The 23,764-nt window shown below is 39.4% G+C and overlaps 1 protein-coding gene across 1 annotated transcript in view; it reads left to right on the forward strand.

The window, feature by feature from the left end:
* The window catches only part of LRP1B (LDL receptor related protein 1B), a 1,026,358-nt gene that overhangs the window by 596,779 nt on the left and 405,815 nt on the right, over nucleotides 1-23,764 (forward strand). Inside the window, exons 31-33 of the mRNA XM_018554232.1 lie at nucleotides 3,194-3,368; nucleotides 8,843-8,937; nucleotides 18,882-19,031. Coding sequence (XP_018409734.1) covers nucleotides 3,194-3,368; nucleotides 8,843-8,937; nucleotides 18,882-19,031 — 420 coding nt within the window. The remainder of the gene's footprint in view (nucleotides 1-3,193; nucleotides 3,369-8,842; nucleotides 8,938-18,881; nucleotides 19,032-23,764) is intronic.

Genomic DNA, 23,764 nt, shown 5'->3' on the forward strand with positions numbered 1-23,764 from the left:
TATATATTGTTATTGATATACCTCCACCCGAAAGTGCCCAGCTTCCCGTGCCCTTTATTGACAATATATTGCTTATTACAATTGGTCAGAATTGAATCACAAGATTGGTCCCCTATAAACATCAGTAGGTTTTACCACAAGTTTGCAAACTTTGACCTTCTAGCAAGATTCAGAAAACTGTTGAACTGAACCCAAGCTAATTCCTAGACCTGAGTGATTAAGCCGGCACATTCTCTATCATATCTCTAAGATGAAGTGGGCAGAAAAGCCAAGCAACGGTTAAAAATAAGTCCAATCATTTTAAAATCAATTCTAAAAGCCACAGGCAACCAGTAAAGAGATTTAGGAACTGGAATAATGTGATCTCTTCTTCTGGTACAATTAAGAACTTTAGCTCCAATGATTTGGACCCCTTACAAGTTAATAATGGAAATCTTTAGTAAACCTAATCAAAAAGCATTGTGATAATCCTGTCTGGATGATACAAGAGCTTAAATCAACTTTTGTCAGCAGTTAAGAGAATATCACAGACTTTAGGAATAACGTGAAATTGATAGTAATGTGTTATAATACAAAGGAAAGCTATAGACTGTGGTGTTAGCTCTTGAACCCATGTATAATTTTTTTAGTGCAGTTGATGAAAAAAGGAACTTATACTGTTGGTTGCCATAGCCGACTTTCCTTTTTGTTTTGCTTTCCTTTATTAAATGACAAAGTGACTTTGCTAAGGCCATCAGCTGCGGCTAAGCACAGTCTAACACATCATTTTGCGTATAATATTATTCTGGGAATTGGGTACTCGTATTATTTGCTTTACTTTTGGGCCTCCACTACAGCTGCTGTGGATTACATTATTAAGGATGACACGTGTACTCATCTCCCATGTGTTGGAGAACATTTGCTGCTCGAACATAAACATTTGACAGGACGTTTTGTAAAGAATACCCAAAGCACCGCAAACTGACTATCTTCATTTGCATGGCCGCAGTCTATAGGATAGAGTTTTATTTTTCCCAACATGTATTCCAGTGAATTATTATTGACCGTAAGTGTAGCTTAATGATAATTGTTGCTGCAGGATTTCAACTTGCTCGGCAGTAAGACATTAATGATTATTAATGTCCTCTCAAAGAGCCAATAGAGGATACAATTATGGTTGTGTAGAATCTTTTGGCTACAATAAAGTCATAATTGAATTTGATCTAAAGGGCAAATTTGACTAAACTGTTACATAAAAAGTGGCACATACATACACTATAGAGCCAAAAGTATATGGACATCTATCATACCTACCTCTATAGCCAAAAGTATGCGATTATTCCTTCAAAATACTGAGTTCCGATCTTTCCAGTGAAGGGCACTGTTCATGCTACAGCATGCAAGGACATTTTGCACAATTGTACTCCTCCAACCTTTTGACCACATTTTGAGAAGGCCCTTTTGTGTTTCCGCATGACTGTGCCCCTTCAAATAATGCCAGCTCCATAAAGACATGGCTTAATGAGTTTGGGGTGGAGGAACTCAAGTTAGCTACACAGAACACTGGCTTCAACCCTACTGAACATCTCTGGGATAATTTGGAATGCTGATTTTGAGTCAGGTCCTCCCTCTTAACATCAGTACCTGATCTTAAAAATGCTCTTTTGACTCAATAGGCACTAACTCACATAGGCATTAGGGATGGGCTCGATGTTCGAGTCAAGCATGAGTTTGACTCGAACATCAGCAGTTCGAGTCGAGCTAGGGTCCCTCCTAACATTGCTACCAGACCTAAAGGGTCTGGTATTGTTTGGGAGGGGCAACCACATATTTTTTTTTCTTTTTAAATGTAATTTTTTTCTTTATAAATATAATTTTTGCTGCAGCAGGTTCTATACATCATACAGATCCGCCACATTACAGGACGTTCAAGGGGCCCACTCCACACACGAAATGTAAAGGAAGTTTTCATTTTTATTGTTTCCCTTTGATGTGATGTTAAACTCACAGCTCCTTTAACCTCCCTGGCGGTATTCCCGAGTCTGGCTCGGGGTGAATTTTCCATACCAGGAGCGGTAAATGCAGTACCCGTATCCCTATACCATTTTTGTGGCTAATAACTTGCATAAAGGCCTTCAAAATGGGGAAAATTAATTTTCAAAGTTCTACCCCCATAGACTTGCCATTAAGTTCGAGTTTAAAATCAAACTTTTTCCATGTTCTAAAGATTGAATTCTAACCAAACACCGGTGTGTTCGGCCCATCACTAATAGGCATTCCAAAATCTTTAGGAAGGCTTTCCTAGAAGAGTAGAGGCTATTACAGCACGAAGGGAGGGGGGGTCAAATGAATGCCCATGGTTTTGGAATGGGACATCCAACAATCTCATGTAGATGTGATAGTCAGTTGTCCACACACCTTTGGCCATATAATGTATACAAAGATTATTTTTGCTGCCAAAATATGTCTAATGTAGGGTTGCACAGATACCAAGTACAGTACTCGGTACAAGTACGAGTACATGTACCGATACTTTTGAGCTCCAAGACTACACTAGAGAAAAATTCAAAAGTTAGGAGGCAGCTGTCATGTGTAAGGAGCACACGGAGCTCCTGGGATTTGTACGTCTCTGTTTTAATGTATGATTTTGTTTTTATAAATGTAAATAAAGGGATGCACCGATACCAGTTTTGCGAGTACGAGTACTGGTACTTGCCGAGTACTTACAAGTATGAGTACTGATACATTTTTGTTTATTGTCATGTGACAGTTTTTCTAAATCAATACAGACTAATGATTTTGGGACAGTGGTGGAGTGCCAGCGCCAGGTCCCAGCTGCCACTGCTGCAACCCTGGTAGTTCTCATGAAAATGCCAAGTATCGGCACTGGTACTCAAAAAGTATCTGTGCATCCCTAGTCTAAAGTAACGCAAAAAGTCGTGAGCTGCTGACTACTGTTCTATGAATTCATGGGATAAAGGTGGGGGACCCCACATTGTAGACTCCATGCCACTCATCCAACTATACCTGTTCTTCTGGCTAACAATGAACTTTACAACGCCCACCTTGAGTGCACTTTCTCATATACTATAGGCTGTTCAGTTTAAAAATAGATTTTAGTTGTCTTCATGAAAAATGATTTAATGACTTTCTAAGAAATACATAGGCAAAGTAATGTTACAGCTTTCATGTTATACTTATGTTTCTCTTTCAGATATTCACAGTATCCGAGGTCTGGCTGTGGACTGGATATCACGCAATCTGTACTGGATCAGCTCAGAGTTTGATGAAACGCAAATTAACGTGGCCAGATTGGATGGGTCTCTGAAAACGTCAGTCATACATGGCATTGATAAAGCGCAGAGCCTTGCTATTCACCCAGCTAGAGGGTAAATAATAACTTTCTTCTTTTTAAATTGATTTTCCCTGATGTGGTGGGCAGAAGGATGCAACAGCTAACTTTCAGAGCAACTGTTATATGTGTGATAGTTACATTTAAAAAAAAAATTCCTACAAACGAAAGGGCCAAGTAGTGTTTTGGCAAAGCAAGGAGAACCAAGTGGCTCTTGATAATTACTAGGTTTGCAATCTGCCTTGTTAGCATGGGAATAGATTGGGTGCCATTGATACTGATTTCTTCCTACTACAATTTTTTTAAACAACACAAAAGTGTCAGGACTATTGCATTGTAATGCATGAATCTGTATGAAGCTGTATAAAGATTTGAAGCTGTATGGAGATATATGCTGAACTACACACTAGGACGCCATTTATGTTGCTATCTGTAGCTTTCCATCCATCAATGTGATCTTAAAGGATTTATTCTAAAACTATAAAAGGCCATTGTGTGCTCATTAGTTGCCTCTGTTTGTGTATGAGACAGTGTAATGATCAGTGAGGTTTATCTGTCCATAAGCTCTTGCAAAGAAGAGGGAAGAGAGGTAGCTTTGTTCAAGATGCCTGCATACTAAAATGCAGGGCAAATGTTACTGGAGAGGGCTCAGCTACAGGTTATAAAACGCAAGAAAAGCTCTACCTTGCATCATGTGGAATGTTCATTTTCAAATGTCAAAATCTTACTAGATGGGATTGAATTTGCAAAAAAAAAACCTCTTCAAAAAGACTCAGTAGCCTTTCATTATTAATTTATTGTTATATATAGCATGCTAGTATTTATGATTTTGCAAATGAATGTCCATATTATTGATTATCATTGATGGAAGATATGCAAATCAATGTGGCTGATAATTAGATTGGTATACCTTAGGTAGAGGGTTTCAATACTTCAGTAGTACATATGGTGTCTCTGTACAAGCTTCCCATTCAGCTTGCTGCATGTACATGTTATCTCTAACAGGCATGCATAAGATATGTTACTGCTGTGATACTGACCCACAGTAAATATAGTTCTACTCAAAAACTGGACCAGTGGTTAGCAGAGGGACAAACAGATTATTTTTTATAGCTAAGACCTAACAAGAAATCTGAAAGCCTTATTGAAAAGTTTTAGGGTACTTTTGGATAAACAAATGTTGTGACTTTACCACTTTTCTTCATGGTGCTATAATCCTTTGAAGGTCCCTGAGCTCCCAGTACAGACTTTCCACCAACTACGTTTTACCTACATGATGTAGATGTTAGATCCATTCCAGAGGATGCTATACCTTTTTTCCTTAGTCTTAATCAGAAACTTTCCCAGGGTGGCCCTTCCCATACTATGCTACTGCATATATTTCTCATGATTATTTGACCCAGCAAGTTCTGATACATGTGTGTAACGGGGCATTATGGGCATCACAAGGAAACTTAGCAATATATAAAGGTAGTGTTAGGATGAGGTGGCAGGTGGCATAAAAAATTGTGTGGCGGCATACCTTTTACGCAACTGCAGTAGAAAGGAAGACCAGTGGAACAACAGTTTTATAGAGCCCACACAGTGGCATAAGGCCATAGAGAAGTGACATCACAATACTGCCACAGTTTGTGTTCTCAACCACCTTGCCTGGCCTCCACACAAACACTGCAAACATTTGTGTACTGTTTCTGGTCACATTCTAATTTTCTAGCTGTTGGTTGTTGTGGACTCTCCCATGATCCTAAAATGATTACAAAAGGCACTTTGACTATTGTCAAGCATTCTTCCAATATTTAAAAAAAAAGTTGTTTTCAAGACATGCCTTTCCCTTTTCTTTTGTACATTTGCTAGGAAGATACCAAGATAAAGGTATGTTACCATCAAAAGTTGAACTTCAAAGACAAAGGTGTATCAGTAGAACAAAATCCAGGTCTTTTTTTTTTTAATTTTCATTTGATTAACTTTGATGATATGTCATCAAGTCACAATTTAATGAGCTACATCCTTGTTCTACATGAGAAATCTGGCACATAATATAATTAATGAGGGATTGTTTGATGTTTTTTTTATTCCCTCTAATGATGGATATTTGAAGTATAACTGTCAAATTTTTTGGTGTTCCATTTTTTACTTATTATACAAATGTCAAAATCATACTTGACTTGCAGCAGTGAGATCCCCTTCATTGTGCTATGCAGTTATTTAATAGATGTGTATGTCCCATGATTATCACTTGGTGGGATGACGATGGTTAGTGCACAAAGTCAGGTCCATAAAGACATGGCTTGACAAGTTTTGTGTGGAGGAACTTGGGTGGCTGAACAGAGCCCCAGCCTCAACCCTCAAACACTTTTGGGATACATTGAAATGCCCACTGTAAGCAAGTTTTCTTATTCAACATTAGTATCTAACCTAACAAATACACTTTTTTGGTCAATGGGTTCACATAAACTCTCCGAAATCTTTTGGAAAGTCCTCCATGAGGAGCAGAGGCTGCTAAAGCCAGAAAGGCTATGATTTTGTAATGGTTTCCATATAGGCGTGATAGTCAGGGGGCCACAAACCTTTGGCCATTTGATGTACTAAAAGAAGGTAAGCGGTGTTACCGATTACTTGGATGGATGCTTCTAAGTCAGTTTATTACATAATTTTCTTTAAAAAACTAAGTATAAATCAGTAACTGCACCCATTGAGAGGAGGGTGTGAAACCACATATACCCGTCTGGCTTGTGAGTGGTGCATTAACCACTTGCTTTCTGGAGCAATTTCTTACTATTTGCACACACATTATAAAATATGAATTTTTGGCTAGAAAACAGCTTTAAACCCCAAAAAATGATATATGTTCTGAAAGCAGAGGCCCTGTACAATAAAAAAAACATGCTAGTTGCAATTTTGTATGTTGTACAGTATTTGCACAAATGTTTATAAAACCAGTATTTTTTAGGATAAAATACCCTAAAATGAAATAATAAGAATACAATATCCAATTTTTTTGTAAAATATAAAGGTGGGGTCACATTGGGTAAATAGATACCAAACATGTCAAGCCATAAAATTGCGTTCGCCCGTGAAGCAGCAACAAACTTTAATACCCAAAATTACTCATAAGGGGACACTTTAAAATCGCTCATCAGTTTAGTGTTAACAGTGATTAATGGCTCTAGAATTATTGCTCACACTCCGATGTTCGTGCCGATATGTAACATGTGTACCGCAATTTTCGTTTTTGCAAGTAGGACGCACCCCTAATGTCACCTAGGAACCCCAAAGAAGCTGAGGAAGCAGATATGTGCTTCCCCAGCTTCTTCTACTAGCTCTAAGAGCCGGAGAATGTAAACTGTGACACCGGAAGTGATGTAATACACATCACTTCCTGGGTCCAGTGATCCAGTGATCGGAGGAGAGATCAGCGGCTGGAAGCCACTGGATCTCTCTCACTGATTGTTGCAGGGAGACCCACCATGCTGGTCCGGGGCCCTGTACGTGGGACAGCAGGCCCCAGGGAAGCCGGTGGTGGAGGGGGTTGGAGGGAAGCACATGATGGCCATTTGTACAAATGATCCATCGGCTGTATAGATGCCGGATCACTTTTACCTGAAAAGCCATCGCTGGCTGTTTAAAATGACAATTAGAACACGGCTGCATCAGCAGCTGTGATCTTGGTTTAACCACTTCTGCAGGCCGCCATATACAGTATGCATGTATTGTGGCCCCGGAAGTGGTTAAGGTCTGCCATCTGGAGAGAAGCATTGTTTAATGGAATATGTAGCCCTGATAATAAATAAGGGCCTATAATAATAACATAGAACTACAACACCACACTTCCTGGCAACATAGAATGAATTGTAAACCAGTGTATAACCCAATAGATGACAATGTTTGTGCAATCAGATAAATGATTGATAAGAATATCCCTGTAACATATGGTTTTTCCAGCATCAAGATTTTCAATATAATTAACAAAACTAGGACAGGGATATAAATAGATTTGTTACAAGGACTTGTTTATACTTTCTTGATTTTAATGTATTGTTATTAATATTAAATGTTACTGTTCAACATACAAGACTGTGTCTATAGGATTTCAATTATAAAGAATAGATTTGTATAAGTGCATGAATTGATAAATGGAAATATAGGGGTCCTGAGTGATAACAGGATGAGGTTTGGCATCTCCCATGCCAAATGTCCCCGATTACTTCTCTAATTTACTCATTACTGATTTCCATATCAATTTTATGTCATTTCTATGATTTCATTAACTGTTTTTGCAAATTGGAATTTCCCGGCAGGGTGCAGATTGTGGGTGTTCGAGTTTAGGATGTGTGTATTAATATTATTTTCATTTTCATATCTGAACTCCAGTTTTTTATGTAATGTTCACCTATTGAACAGCATCCCCTCCGGGTCACATTGCAGCTGCTTCAATGTCTGTGCACACTATGCACCTTTCACAGTGTTCACTTAAAGCTGCATTATAATCTATAGCAGATTCCTCACCTCCAATCGTTTTGACACCCAGCATCATTCAGCTTCATGCAACCCTTTCTTCCCCAGCCAGGCTGTCAGCAACACACCCATTGTAGTCTATTGGACCACAGCAGCATTGTTACTACAGTCCCATGTCAGATGTTTGGTATTACCTATAGTGGTCTGCATGCAAATACCCATGCTGTTGCCCACCAGCCTGCCCTAAATTTAAATAGTGCCTCCCGAGAACCAGCCCACTGCATTCTTTAGGGGTGAAGGTTCTCATTAGATGGTAATATGGTTGAGTGAATGTAGGTAGGGCACCCTCCCAACAGCTCTAGCAGGAGGAAAGACCCAGTGATGATGCCAGATCCCAGAGATGGCCTAGGGCAGGGATGTCCAAACTCCGGCCCTCCAGCTGTGGTGAAACTACAAATCCCATGATGCATCTCTCTCCAGGAGTCATGTCTGTGGCTGTGAGAATCTTGCAACGCCTCATGGGATTCGTAGTTCCACCACAGCTGGAGGGCCGGATTTTGGACATCCCTGGCCTAGGGTGTTGCTGGGGAACTGTAAGGGTTGTAAATTTAAGTCATTAGACTTGTGCATTCAACATTATCCATTACTAAACCCAAAGCCTTCACATTTAGCAGGCAACTTAATTTGTTTATGACTTACAATACAGATCCAAATGTGGCAGCTTTTATTTTTTATAAAAAAAAAAAAGAAAGCTTTACTATGCACAATTTGCTCTGCTGCACATTCGGCCAAAGCATATTAAGCAGATTTAACTGTGTTGCTGTTCAGTTTTGGGTGGACTTAAACAAAGCTAGGTTTTTGGCTCTCCAGCTGGGAATTGAGTGAAGGAACCAAATTGTGTTTTTCAGTCCCTGGCAAAGGGAATATTTTTCAGGCCACAATAAAAACAGGAATTGGCTGTTGTGTTGTTGACCTAAAACCAAACACATGTTTCAATCTAGTTGAATTGGAAATATCTTTTTGTGTAACATATTTATTTTTGTTTCACTTGTAAAGGAAGATTTTCTGGATGGATGGAAACAGCATCAACATGGCAAACATGGATGGCAGTAACAGCAAGATCCTATTTCAAAATCAAAAGGAGCCAATTGGTAAGTACTATGCACAATGCAATTCAGATGTCCCCTTTGATGTTTTGCTATTGTTATTGTTGTTGACAGGGACGAATGAAGTGATTCTGGCGAATTGATATTGTCACAAAACTATTGATTTTGCCTTTGGTGAATTTAGCTGAAGAGGAAACTTTCAATTTTGCTCTTTGAGCTGAAATTTGTTTGAAACAGCAGCGCACATTTTTTCTGTATTTAGAGATCGTGGTTTTTTTTGGCATATTTAGGGTAGTTTGTCTCTTTCTGTAAAAAAAAATAAAAAAACATAAAATACTATGGCTAATGAGAGGCCATTTTGGCACAAGAACAAGTCCAGGTTAGTTTGAGGGATCTTGAATAACCTCAGGAGCCATTTAAAGCCTGTTGCACCCTTAAAAACACAAAATAACTTCATTTTGACTTCTCCTTTGACTCCAAAGCATTTTGTTAAAATAGCAACATTGTGTCAAAATACGCAGATTTTGGCCAAAATATATGGGGAGTTAAAATTCCATTTCCTTCATCCCTACTTCCTAAATGTTATTTTGTCTTGGTATAAAGTGTATTTAGGCTGTATTACACCTACTGTACATGCACATTTTTTCATGTGTTGACATGGCTGCATTGAGTTAGTCCGTTAATTTTGAATGGATCCTTAATGAGCCTCAATGCTAGGCAGCTCTTTAGTTCCAGGTACCCTAATAAAGATCTCAGTGGAATCATAAACAGAAAATTGAAGGATAAAAGTGCCACTCCAATGGCAAAAGTTCAGAATTAATTTTGTTTGTGTTCAACACGGTGAACCAATGCATTTCAGGGGCTTCAATGATCCCTCGTCATCATGGATACAAAAACATACATTAAAGTGACTCTAAACTCAGTAGTTAAACCTTAAAAATGCATTAAAGTACCTTAACTATTAGCAGAAATTCTACTTATTTGTGTATCACTCGGCTGTAGATCCTCAAATCATTTCTGAATTGGTGCTGACACTGTCCTTCCTTCTGGAGGGTGGCTACTTTTGTTCCCCATGGTCCCTGTGTGTGTTTTGTAAAGTAGCCACTGCTCCAAGCTCACTCCCGTAATGGGCTACAATCTCAATACAAATTAGTAAAGTAAAACATAAGATTGTAGTCCATCAAGGAAGCGAGCTTGGAGTGGTGACTACCGCTGAGTGATACACAAATAAGGTCCAGTATTGTTAATAGTTAAGGTACTTGAATGCATATTTAAGATGTAACCCCTGAGTTTAGTGTCACTTTAAGGATCCTTCTTCATCAGGGATATAAAAATATACATTAAAATATGTAGTCAATGCTAATTTTTGGTCTTGATAGTGAATCAGTGCTTCCAAAAGCTCATAAAATATATAATTTAAAATGTAAAATATATAATATGTATATAGTTGTTATACAATTTATTGGTCTGTAATAAGCATTTTTAAGAGTATTCATTTTAAAATGATTAACATATATACTGTCCATAAGATTAGCATTAAATAATGTGATTAAAGAACTATAGTAAGTATACTAATTTAAATTGGAGAAAATGTTAAGTACAAGTAAATACAGTCAATGGGAATGACGTTACCTGGAAAATCAGAGGGTTAGGGTCTGGACCGGGCTGAGGAATCAGTCAAATGGATAATTTGAATGGAGGAGTAAAATACAGTGTTGCAATCAACTCATAAAAATGGACTTGAGGCATCATATGGCAGTGGGACTAAAAGGTGATCTAGTAACAGCATTGCTAGGGGAGGACATAAAAGCAATATGGTGTTTTTCACAGTCCAAGAGCCATCCTTTGTGCTTTCATGTCCTATTGTGCTACCATCAACATCACTTTCTCTAATAATGCTGATTACTTGTTCTCTGCAAAACAGCAAATGTAAATATAATGCTAAATAGCTCTTGTTATGCCACAGTATGGAAATATTTGCATGCCTGTTATTATGTTAAAGATATTATAGTTATTATATATGATTATGCTGTTAGTAGCTATTTTTATAAATGGAAACATACATTGTATATTTAATGGACCTCTAAAAGATGCGACATGGTGACATTTAAAAAAAATAAGTGTTTACTGTTGCTGGAATACATTCACAGTTTGCAGTATGTCGATTTAGGTCCCTGCTGGATGCACAGCAGGCATTTAGACAGCTCTTTCTCTAATGTGTCTTTGAAATATTTAATATTTACTGTTATCAGTACTGTATAATGCAGTACTGTATAATGCATACACTCAGTATATCCAATACACTGCCCACAAAGGCCTATTAAGTCAGATTGTGTCATTGTAGGAAGTTGTGATTGGGTTCAGCCAGTTAGACTTTATCTCATCTGTGCCCCTGCCAGCACAGTTGGTACATTTGGTGCCCGTCCTGCCTAGGGACACAGAGACATGGACAGCAAATGTTCCTTTACTGCAGTTTTATGGACCAGGACAAGAACACAGCCACATGTTACTTAATAAAGAAGGCTTACTGGCAGATAGCAAACGTGTTTTGGCCCTGCTTTCACTTGTGACTTGAAACTCACTGTTTTAATACTGGCTATAGTCCTGAGCTGCTTTCTGTAAATGGACAGTCTCTCAATTGTGTTATGGTGCTTGCGACAGCTCCAGTACTCTTTGCTTTGGGGGAGGAGGTCTGGCATAACTATTTAAATGCAGATGTTTGCAGATTGGTTGGTGTGTATGACACCTCAACATGTGTGTCTAACTGGTGTGTATTACGGCACAAAACCTGCTTTAGTTCTCTCCACTGAAGAGCCCTCAAAACCTAAGTTTGCAAACCAGCAACCAACTCTAGGGACATTCCCCTTTTCAAAGCATAGGTGCACTTTCTATATCCATGTCTTAGACAGACCCCTTAGGCTTGTGTAGAACACTTGTTGGTTGATGTGTATGACACCCCAACATGTGTGTCTGGCTGGTGTATATTACGGCACACAACCTGCTTTAGTTCTCTCCACTGAAGAGCCCTCAAAACCTAAGTTTGCAAACCAGCAACCAACTCTAGGGACATTCCCCTTTTCAAAGCATAGGTGCACTTTCTATATCCATGTCTTCGACAGACCCCTTAGGCTTGTGTAGAACACTTGTTGGTTGGTGTGTATGACACCCCAACGTGTGTCTGGCTGGTGTGTATCAAACAAATATATAGACTCCAATAGATAGTCAAATACGTCTGTTTATTCGCAGTCCCCTTCATCAGGCAGAACAAGTTCTACCTGATGATAATAAACAGCCATATTTGACTTGCTATTGGAGTGCCGGTGTCTATATATTTCGTTTGATATTGACCACGATTGCCAAACGTCGACAGCCACAGCACCCTTCCCCATTATCTTTGGAACAGCGGTTTCGAGTCCGATGGATTCATGGACTTTACTGTGGCTGGTTTGTATGACAGCACACAACCTGTTATAGTTCTCCCTACTGAGGAGCCTTCAAATCCTAAGTTTGCAAACCAGCAACCAACTCTAGAGGCATTCCCCTTTTCAAAGCATAGGTGCACTTTCTATATCCATATCCTTAAAATAGACCCCTTAAAGGACATTTAAGCCACATATACAGTATGTAGACTACAGGGTCTCTTCCACATTGGAGTAAGCCCTCCTCTCAACTCTGATTTGCCTAAACATTAGTAGGACTTCCCCTTACAGGCTTAGTTTGTCAATCATTTGTATACGCAAAGTATTCCTTTTGGCTGTTATCGGTTCAGATATCATGAAGGTTGGATGGAAATTATTTTTTGCAGCATTACTTCATTTGCTTGTGTATATGGTGATTGCACCATTTTTTATTTGACCCTTGCAGGCAGCTATATTCCAGATAAGCTGAATTAACATCTACTGTATATACCTTTTAAGCATTTTAAGTGCACGTTAATGTGACACACATCATTCTAAATTTCACCCCAACGAATATACACAGTATATAAAAGCTAATTCGTTAAACTATTTGATCGATTAAAATTATTTTGATCGCTAATTAAAACACTCACCTCTCCACCGGCTTCCGGGAGTCCCGTTGGCGATCCGGTGACGTCACAAACATCGAAGTCCCTGGACTCCTCCCCCTTCCCCAAGTGGCTCCGTCGGCTAACGAAGAGAAGGGGGGAGGAGTCCGTTGACGTCAATGTCCGTGACGGCTAACGAATGGAAGGGGGAGGAGTCCGGTGACATCAATGTCCGTTACGTCACCGGACTCCTCCGCTTCGTTAGCCGACTGAGCCAGTTGGGCCGGTGAGTTTGCCCAATAAACTTTCTGCACGGGCGCCAGCCAAGGCATTGGCCTATACACATACAGCACAGCAATGAAGTAATAAAATTAACTAGGATCACACTAATCCAGCACGTTATTATTCTGAGTTGCCCCACTCAAGCGGCGGCCATATTGAGTGGGGCACGTGAGAATAATAACGTGCTGGATTAGTGTGATCCTAGTTCATTTTATTACTTCATTGCTGTGCTGTATGTGTATAGGCCAATGTAGTTGGATCTGTATGTGCGTTATAATTAATCAAAATTAATCGATTTAAAAAAATTTGATTAATCGAACACAAAAATTTTAATCATTACCAGCCCTAATATATAATAATAAAGCTGATGCTCCAAGACCCGAATAGAGTCCGAATTTCCAAATAGCATTTGGGAGCTCCCGAATGTCATTTGGGTCTGGAAGTCTCAGCTTTAATATTATGTATGTGTGTGTATATATTTATATATGGTGCTGCGTATTTGGCTCCCAGGCCCTTGTTCCTTTCTGTAGATCCCGAATGATATTAAGAAATTGGGACTCCCAAATGCCATTCGGGTCTAGGAGATTCAGCTTTAGTATTCATATCTGTATATGGTTTTCTTTATTAGTCGCAACGAATATATTCGTTTGTAAAATCATCTGTAACTAACGAAAATTCGGATTTTGCCTGCATCAAAAACCCTGAACCGAATTGGATTTCTGACCCGAATACCAAATACCGAAATAATGAAAAATCTGAACCAAACCTAATTTTTCGCGCACCTTACATGTCTAACACAAATACAATACATTTTTGTTAGTAGTTAAGGTACTTGAATGCATTTTTAGGTTTTAACTCCTGAGTTTTAGCCTCTTGAACTGCTTGCATCTTGTTGTAATAACGATTTGGGAGCTGCATTCATTTGTGAAGTTTATATTTGCATACCATTCAACTGGAAAACCAACCAATGCTGTTAAACGTGTGTAGGCTCCCCATTGCGGACCTTCTTCTGAAAACACTAGTTGCCTGGCTGTTATGTCAATCCAGTGACTTTAATCGTTTGTGTCAGTGGTTAAGATTTGAGAACAACCTAGTTTCAGGTCAGCAACTGGGGAATCATTGAAGCCATCTCAAGTCAAGAGAATGACATTCCTAAAAACCCCATATATATTTATATTTCTATGAAATGGTGCTGACAGTGGAATCATTTGGGGAAAAAGTTTGGCTCACATTCCCATAGTCCTTCATTCTCCGTATTGCCAACAGGATGCCTAAGTGTAAATAAATAATGATTGATTGTGGCTTTTTTACATTATCCTCCTCTGCAAGAAGCAGACTTTATGATTTGTATTCAGCTGTCACCCAACAAATAGTGATATATCTAAGTCACGTATTTTACGATATTTTGATGCAAGCAGAAAATCCGGCTTACAGTATATCATTAACAGGACAAATCATCTGTGTGCTCGTACCAGTGTAGCCCCAAGCGCTGTAGATCACCTATGGACCTGTCATATATTACATGCTTCAGATTAGCCAGCCAGCTATTCAGCCCCTGCCGTTAACACGAGAATAAAGCCATCAATTTTAATCTTCACATTATGCTTCCATTTGATTTATTGAAAATATTGGAGCCATTGTTTTGCCTTTTTTTTTTTGCTTGTTTGCTGAGATGTGCCCTTGTAAGACAAATAATGCTGTTACATTTATCATCCTGTTTAGCAGCTTTGATGCTTGCTGGGAACTTAATTCTCGTCAAATGGCTTGCAGCCCCATAAGGGGGAAAAAAATATTTATTTGTCTCGTTTTTGTCCCTCACAGTGTTTCTAATTAAAAAATGTTTTTGACATTTTGTTTCAATTTCACGCTGGCCATCCAGTAACTCGTGCCTTGATCAGACCGGTTGCCACTTACTTTTGCTAATGTTGATCTGGCCTATCGTGCTTCCTTTTTTAATAGGGTACATCCACTCGGAAGTGATATTTAAACCTGACCCCGGGGCATGGAAATTTTCATTTATATATATTTCTCAAGGGGATAAATCCAATTTGTGTGCATCAAATGCCAAACCTAGTCAATGGCTTTAAAAAATAGCAGTGACATCATTACTGCGCTACACATAACCTGAGCAGAGATCTGAAAGAAGCTCCGCTCATTAAAAGCATTACAATCTACAGGAGGGGGCAGAGACAAGACTGTACAAGTAGGGAGAGCAGCAGTGACTGGTCTTTATTACAGGAAACTCCTGCACAATGTTTAAAGGGTAATCTCAGCTTCCTAGAAAATGTGGGAAACTGAAATTGTCCCCACAAATTTGTCCCTTCTGCCCCCCCCCCAGTAATCATACCTTTGGGGGAACCTCGGCTTCTCCCAGAGTGCTGCTGATGTATGTCCTATACCCCATACACAGCATTGCAGCCTGGTACCCTGTATATGAACTACTGTTTGCAAATGGCGAGCACTCATTGGTCAACACATTCACCTAACTAGACTGTCCAATGAGAAGTGCTTCTTGCTATTAATGAGTGCTTGCATGAGTGCTAAGAACTGGTACACCAGCTCTGGAGGGAATATTATTATTATTATGAATATTATTATTATTATTTAGGATTTATATAGCGCCAATAGACATTACAATTACAATTACAATTCAAAACATGTTGTTTAGGAGGGCCCTGCCCATGAGAACTTACAACCTAAAAGAGAGGGGCAAGTAATACTCGAGGTGGTAGCTGTGTGGGGATGAATTGTTTGAGAAAATAATAGTTCAGCAGTTAGGTTGAGGTTGAATAGGCTTACCTTAAGAGATTTGTTTTCAATGATCTCCTAAAAGCATACAGGGAAGGAGATAGCCAGACAGGTTAGGGTAGAGAGTTCCAGAGAATAGGAGAGACTCCAGAGAAGTCCTGGAGGCGAGCATAAGAGGCATGACAAGGGTACTAGAAAACAGGAGGTCTTTGGAATTACCCTTTAATGCTAAGATCTGGAATAAATACACACACCACACTGAGATTCAAGCAAAAATACTTATGGCTCCTGTATTTAGACAATATTTGCTTATCCTGGAGTTCTGATCTGAGTGCATTGGGGCTCCGCTTAAAATAAATGGCACTGCACTGTGTCAAGCGTTGGCATACATTGCTACGGCGCTAATGTAAATGGACCCAACAGCATGCAGGAACCGCTCCAAGATCACTCCTGTGATGGACTACAATCTCAACAGAAATTAGTAAACTAAATGGGAGCTTGTAGTCCATCACAGGAGTGATCTTGGAGCAGTGACTATTTTACAACACACACAGGGACCATAGGGAACAAAAGTAGCCCCCCTCCAGAAGGAAGGACAGTGTCAGCACCAATTCAGAGATGATTTGAGGATCTACAGCCGAGTGATACACAAATAAGATACATTTCTGTTAATAGTTAAGATACTTGAATGCATTTTTAAGATTTAACTCCAGAGTTTAGTGTGACTTTAAGGCTCCATAAAAACTTCAAATGGATGAAGACATCTCACTTAGCCTGAATTTTTCATTTTACCCTGAAATTAATCATATCCCTACTAGAGTCGTTAATGACCAGATGAAATTGCGGTGGTAAAGAAATTGACCTGGAAGCTGATTTTGGCTAATGAGCTCCGTGTACACTAATGTCCTGAGAATTCCTTGCCGAGGAGCAATGATGACTTTGCCAAGTGTGGTAGAAAACGGACCTTGATAGTAGGCTTGTTCTTTAATATCAGCCTTACAGCGAAAACCCAGACAGTGATGAAAAACTCTAATAAGCTCCACCACATAATGGATGTGCGTTATTTGCCAATTAAATATGCTCTGGCTGTTTGTAATATATCTTGGGAAGCTTTAATTACAGAAGTTATGCTTGCTTTAATGCTGCAGAGTGTAAAACAAAGAGTTAAATAACTATGAAAGTATGTTCACCTCACTGAGAAAAATGAGAAAAACAAGGTGAGCTACCAGTAAATATTCCCTTTGACTAGAACACTGCAGTCAAAGCCCCAGATATTATGGGTAGTTAAAGCTGAACTCCAGGAAGATATAAAATACAGAAGAATGCAGCTCTGTATTCATTAATAAATCATTAAATGTGTTTTCGTTCTTATTTCAAGCAGTGCATTTAGCTGAATCAACCTTTTTCAGTCTCTGCACAGCAGGGCTCAGACTGAGAGAGGTGAAATCAGCACACGTAGCCAATCTCTTGTGCTGCAGTGCTCATGTGCTGCCAGACATTAACATGCTGTGAGGCCGAGCTGAGTAAAGGGCAGGACTGGATGGGCAGGAATAAAAATCCTTTGGCTGGTACAACAACTCTTAAATATGAATTTAATGTATGTATTAGTGTTACAGGGAGAGTCTTTGGGATGGTTAAAGGGAGTGTTAGGGATACAGGAAGGATTAGTATTAGAGTAACAGTAACTGCTAGTGTATTGGTTACAAGGAATGTTAGGGCTACAGGGGGGTTATTATTAGTGTTACAGGGAGGAGAAGTATTAGGATTACAGGGAAAGTCAGTATTAGGGTTAAAGGGGGGTTAGGGTTACAGGGAAAGTTTGTGGCATGGTTTAAGAGATGGTGTTGGGGTTACAGGAAGGGGTACTATTAGGGATATAGGGAAGATTAGTGTTAGTGTTAGAGAGAGAGTTAGTGTAAGCTACAGTGTTAGTGTTAGGGCTACAGCGGAGTTATTGTTAGGGTTACAGGGAGAGTTAGTAGTAGGGTTACAGGGAAGGGTACTATTAGGGTTACAGAGAAGGATTAGTGTTAGGGTTACAGGGAGAGTTAGTAGTATGGTTACAGGGAGAGTTAATGTTAGGGCTATAGGGAAGGGTAGTATTAGGGCTACCGGGAGGATTAGTGTTGTGGTTACATGGAGAGCTATTGTTAGGGTTGCAGGGGGTGTTAGCGTTACAGGAAGGGTTAGAATTAGATTTAAAGTAAGTACCAGTGTTAGGGTTACAGGGAAGGTTAGTGTTAGGGTTACATGGAGTGTTAGTGTTATGGTGGCAGGGAGGGTTAATGTTACATTTACAGGGAGTGTTGCTGTTATGGTTACAGGGGGTTCTAGTGTGAGGGTGGCAGGAAGGGTTAGTGTTAGGGTTAGTGTAAGAGTTGCGGTTACAGGGAGGGTAAAGAGGACCTTAGGGTAAGGAATTGCTTTTTGCAATGGGAGCGCCATGATAAAAAGCGACTGTGCCAATCTGCTGATGCTGAAAGTGAACATATTGCTTTATTATGCAATGGACGCTCCACCTTATTTTATGAACTTTTGCTCTTTGATATTCCATCAGCTACACTTTAGCAAGGATTGGCAACCATTTCAGACAGTCCACAAGGAGCATTAGGTCACATTGTGTGCTGGATGCTGCTCTTCACAGGTATCATGTGAGTCCTATCCTCAGCAATATCATACTGCAGGGACTCGTCATTCAGGGAAAGTTTAAATTGTCTTTTGGATTCACCAGCAGCCTTGTTTCATGTTAGAATTGTATGTGTCTTATGGGTGTGCCTCTTGTATCATACATGTATCTGCAGCTTCGATAGCCCTTCAAAATATTACCAACTGTATTGCTATTTCCGGAGGTTTGTCTGTTATGCGATCTTTTATGTAAACTTAATTTAATACGTTTGCTAATCATATTAGATGTTGTTTCTCAGAATGCTGAATCTCTGTAATGTATTTACAGGTTTGTCAATAGACTATGCAGACAACAAGATATACTGGATCAGCTCCGGTAATGGCACAATAAATAGATGCAGCTTGGATGGCAGTAATTTAGAAGTAATAGACTCATTGAAGGAAGAATTAACGAAAGCTACAGCCCTGACTATTGTGGGTAAGTGCAGTTATACAACCTGGTTTGTATCTTATTGACTGACTAGTGATTAATCATGGCTGCATAAAAAGTATTGTCCTGTCAATAGGACATTTAACTACTGCTTTACATTGGCTAATGTTATTGTGTTTGTAATATTGCTATATGTGAAGCTGACTCTGCATTCTACAGCAGCTCATGGAAATTAGTAGACACTCTGTGATCTGAGCTAGGGATGAACTGACATTTTGCTGAATTGGATACTCACATAGGGGTGAATTTATAAACGATTTGCAAAGTTGTTCATCCTGTGAAACCCTGTGAACATTCATTCAGTGTGAATGGAGGAAAAAAAATGAATGTTAGTATATTTTCTTTGAAGTTGAATTTAATAGTAGAAAGATACCTCATTATGGCCACTAGATGAAGACGAGGAGCACAGGAAAGAAGAACTCCATCTAGTGGCCATAAGGTGGCACTCATAGTTCATAGTTCTAGCCGACCTGTGACAATGAGACTGTCACAGGTCGGCTCAGTAGATCGGGAAGTGAGCGAACACATACCGGCGTTCGCTCACCTCTCGATCCTGTCACACCTCTCTGCTGTGGCAGGGCAGGGGCTGGATCCCCCCCTCCCCGCTCCGATCCGCCAGCGCTGACTGGCGGATCGGACGGGGGAGGGGGCGGGTACAGCTGGCTCTGCCTCTAGATAGGCAGAGCCAGCTGTCACTCACGCAGCTGGGCGGATCCAAACATAATTGTCGGGATCCGCTGCGGCATCTCAGTATTCCACGAGCAGTAGCTCACGGTATACTGAGCTTAGGGTGATGGGAGGACGCTAGTTTGTGTCCTCCCATTACCCTAATGAGAACTATGGGGAAAAGCCTTAACCCCATAGTTCTCCTTTAATATAACATTTGACTTGAATAGAAAATACACTAAGAACATCCATTTTGTGCCTCCATTCTCACAGGTGATTAGGATCAACAGGAATTTTTGTTTACTTGCATTGTTTTTTTGGAGGCAAATCATGGGAAAATGTGCACTAATTACACAGATGTACTCATGTATTGTTTTCTCTTTAATCTGACATACACCTTATTGACGCATCTTTTGTTCTTGGGGGGCGGGGGATTGTATGCAGTTGTATGATCTAGCAGATATTCTGACTGTACAACCCAATTTTCCACACTTCTTGTTAAAAATTCTTCTATGATGTGGGTTTCCCTAGTACAAGGGTTATTTAGTGACGTATTTCAATGTTTTAACCTAATTTAGCCATTTATTTGGGGAAGTTTGACCTCCTTACCAGTTATTTTGTACAAAATTATTTGCTACAGTATAACAAGTCAGAGAACAGCCCCTGGACTATATGCATTGTAGAAAATAGCAGTATTTAAGCTTTCCCCGTTATAGACCAAGTTTAGGATGAGCTCTGTAATGGATTTTTTTTTTGGCCTGAGAAGGACTTGATAGAGTGAAAACAATGGTGCTTGGTAACTCCACTAGTTCTTCTAAAGAAATATTCCATAAAAACAGACATTTCAGTTTAGTCTGTTTGCCACCAACTTGAATCATATTCCACCTTCTGTTTTCTCTCCATTTGGGAGTTATATGCACCTAAATCTCCACGTCTGTAGAGCTTCAGCAATTCCATTACAGGGCCAATTAATGGAGTCACCAACTACCAGTAGATTTTGCATAATGAAGAATAAACAAATAAATGTAAAGTCCATCTGTCATAAAGGGACAATTTCATTATTTCCTTGTGGGTGGGGATGGACATAAGCACTGCTTGGGAGATGTCTAAAGCCGGCCATACAATAAATGTGTTTTTGGAATGATTGTTCGATTTCCTAATAGTAAATGGGGTCAGATTGACCATTACTTTTATCCAAATGAGAAAAAGTTTCCTGAGTGAATGAAATTCTAACACTAAATGTAGTTTTTATTCATCAAACTCCATTCATTCCAAAATTGGATATTAATATCAAACGAAATTTCAGACGACATCTGTCAAGTCTTTGATGGCATTACTAAATGTTCTGATGAGATTTTGCATATGAATGTTTGTTTGTACTAAACATGGCAAGCTTAAGTCTTTTTAAGATGTGAAAAGCCGATGAGCCGGTTAATTTTAAATCTTTCATTTTTAACTAATTTTTTAGGGTTTCGCAGGCAAATATCACATCTTAATTTTTAGCCTTTCTTATTTTCTGATGCCACTGTAGATCGATTCATTTTAGTGAACTACTTGACAGAAGGCTCTGAAATTTAAATTTGGGCACCCAAGACTCAGTCTTCCACTCAGTCCTCAAGGGCTACCGATAATTTCTCTAATTAATAATAATTAACCATAATCCTGGTTCTAATTATCTCCAAGACAGCTTGCCTGTTGTGCCCTGAGGGTTGAGCTTGGATCTTCCACATCTTTGAAAGCTCCATGTGGTCTGTTGATAAATTAAACCAACAGCTTGCAAAAAAATAATAATGTTTACTGGTTTTATGAGATCCAGTTCAATTTTGTATGTGCTGTAGGCTAAGTGACGGGAGAGCTAAATTGCTTCCAATTCAATGACATAGTCACTATCTCAATGCACAATTGCTCCACTGAGTCAATACACTTTATTACTGTAAATACAGACATGTTTTCCGCTTAGCAAGTACAAAAAAAAACCAAAACAGCTGTAGCTCATAGAACCAATCAGAAATCTCATCTTAGCTGATGTTTTTCTAGTAAAATAAAATATGGTTGGCTGAAATAGGTTACAGAAATTGACACGTTACATCAACTTTTGCCACTAACTTTGTGAATAAAGGTGGCAAAAGTTGTGAGAGTGTTGTCTCCCTGGAAAAGTATTTGGCAGCCAAATCAAAGTAACAATGTTACTTCAAGCCAATCCTAAGTTAGCACGGGAAGCAATTTTGTTTTTATTTAAGCTTATTTGATTGAATTAAAGAGCAATAGGAAAGATATAGCAATCCAAAGCAACCCATGATCTTTCCTTTTTTACAACTGCTGACCCATAATTTGATGCTACGGGTTATTGCACAGTAGACTTCATACCAATGTCTTACTGGAAAACCTTGAACAATGAGGCAATTAGTTTTGTACATGATATCAGTCTGCTGCTTCTCTCTTACTGTACTGGGACTCTAGATGTGGCCAAAAAGCTAAGATGTAATTTCTGGTCAACTATCAATCTGTCATCATCCTGAAGCAACACTAAACCCACCTACCACCCCTGCTAATATCTATTGTAAAATGATCATAGAAGCAACACTTACCCTATGGGATCTGGTGTTGGTAAGAAGCTGCTCTTGAGGGTTAGCAGTAGGCTCTGTTTGAGGCACTAAATGACTGCCCGTGCTTTCATAAACCGTCTGTCATAGTTTGCCCGACACCAACATCTGAATGGAGGCCAAAGTATTACACGGCTCATTTTACACACTATAGGGAGGTGTAAGTAAAATATGTTTTAAATTAGAGTTTAGGTCCATTGTAATGTTTCTAAATTAACTGTACAAATGGAAGCAGGTCTCTTTCTTTTTTAAGTAATTAGTGTTGGTTGCTAAAGCTGTTGAATGTGGCACTCTCTGGCAATCCCCAAACATGTGCCCCCATAAAGGTAGGTTGTCAATTTGGCATATTCCCATTGTATTTCATGATGCAGGGACTTCTTATTTGGAAGAGAGAGGGGTTATCTCAATTGTGACTGACAACTAAGTCAGCATTTGCATACTACAGGCATAGGGGGTGTGGCACATGACCATGTCAGCTTACCACAAAAAAAGATTGAAGCTCCCTGCAATAGAAGAGGTGTTATATTGCCCTCTTCAGCAGCCCATGTCTCCAAACTCCCCTTAGTTATTGCTGTGTCCTTAAAGCGACAACATTGCCTATCTCCACTACGTTCCAATGCTGCGGTTTTTATCCATCTCTTTGGCATTTGACACTTCCAGAAGTGTTCAATACCTGTGTCTTCTTCTGCAGATGTTTTGAGTGGCATAGAGACTAAAGGAGGCTGTTTTAAGCTGTCTGTGCCTCCACTAAAGTGAGATTAATCCTAATTTCCTTTCCCTTCCATTATGCCAATATTAAAATGCTCTGATGGGTATATATCAGTTTGAAGGAGTGGGTGTTTTTGCATTTGCATGCAGGCTGCCCTAGGTAACATCCACATTTGATGCTGAGCCTCAATGATGTAAATAAATGAAATTCAAAGAATTAAAGAGATGGGAAAGGGGCAGTAAGGGTGGGGAAGAAAAAACTACAAGATGCTGGATGTCCTCCAAACAGGAAATGAAGCAGGCTCTATCTGACTTGCTGATGCTTTTAATACACATTATGAAATGCTCAAAGTGTGCAGTTAAATCAGTCAGCAATTTCAGTCCGGAAGGGGAACCTGCACAACTGTGCAAGACTAAAGGAAAGGACAGAGTTCTGCTTTAAAAGAAAAGGTTTTGGCTGGAGTGTATTATACACAATTGGCTTGCTCAATTAAACATTTTATTTTTACAAAGAATTGTTTCAAGGTTCCATGCAGTTCAGCTTCTAAAGCTTTTATTTCTTTGGCTATGAGTTGGCCAATTGTTTGTGGGCAAGTAGAAAGTGTTGGTTGTTTTATGCATGGCTTGTTTTACTTTTTTAAGCTAATTTCTGTGTACAAATAGATGAGCCTGAACATGCAAATTGTCAGCCTTCCTTCATGACATGTTTGCACATTTAGGCCCCCTGGCTGATATTTGCAAGCT

Source organism: Nanorana parkeri, unplaced genomic scaffold (assembly GCF_000935625.1).
Source record: "Nanorana parkeri isolate BGI_ZX_2015 unplaced genomic scaffold, ASM93562v1 scaffold148, whole genome shotgun sequence".
NCBI lineage: Eukaryota > Metazoa > Chordata > Amphibia > Anura > Dicroglossidae > Nanorana > Nanorana parkeri.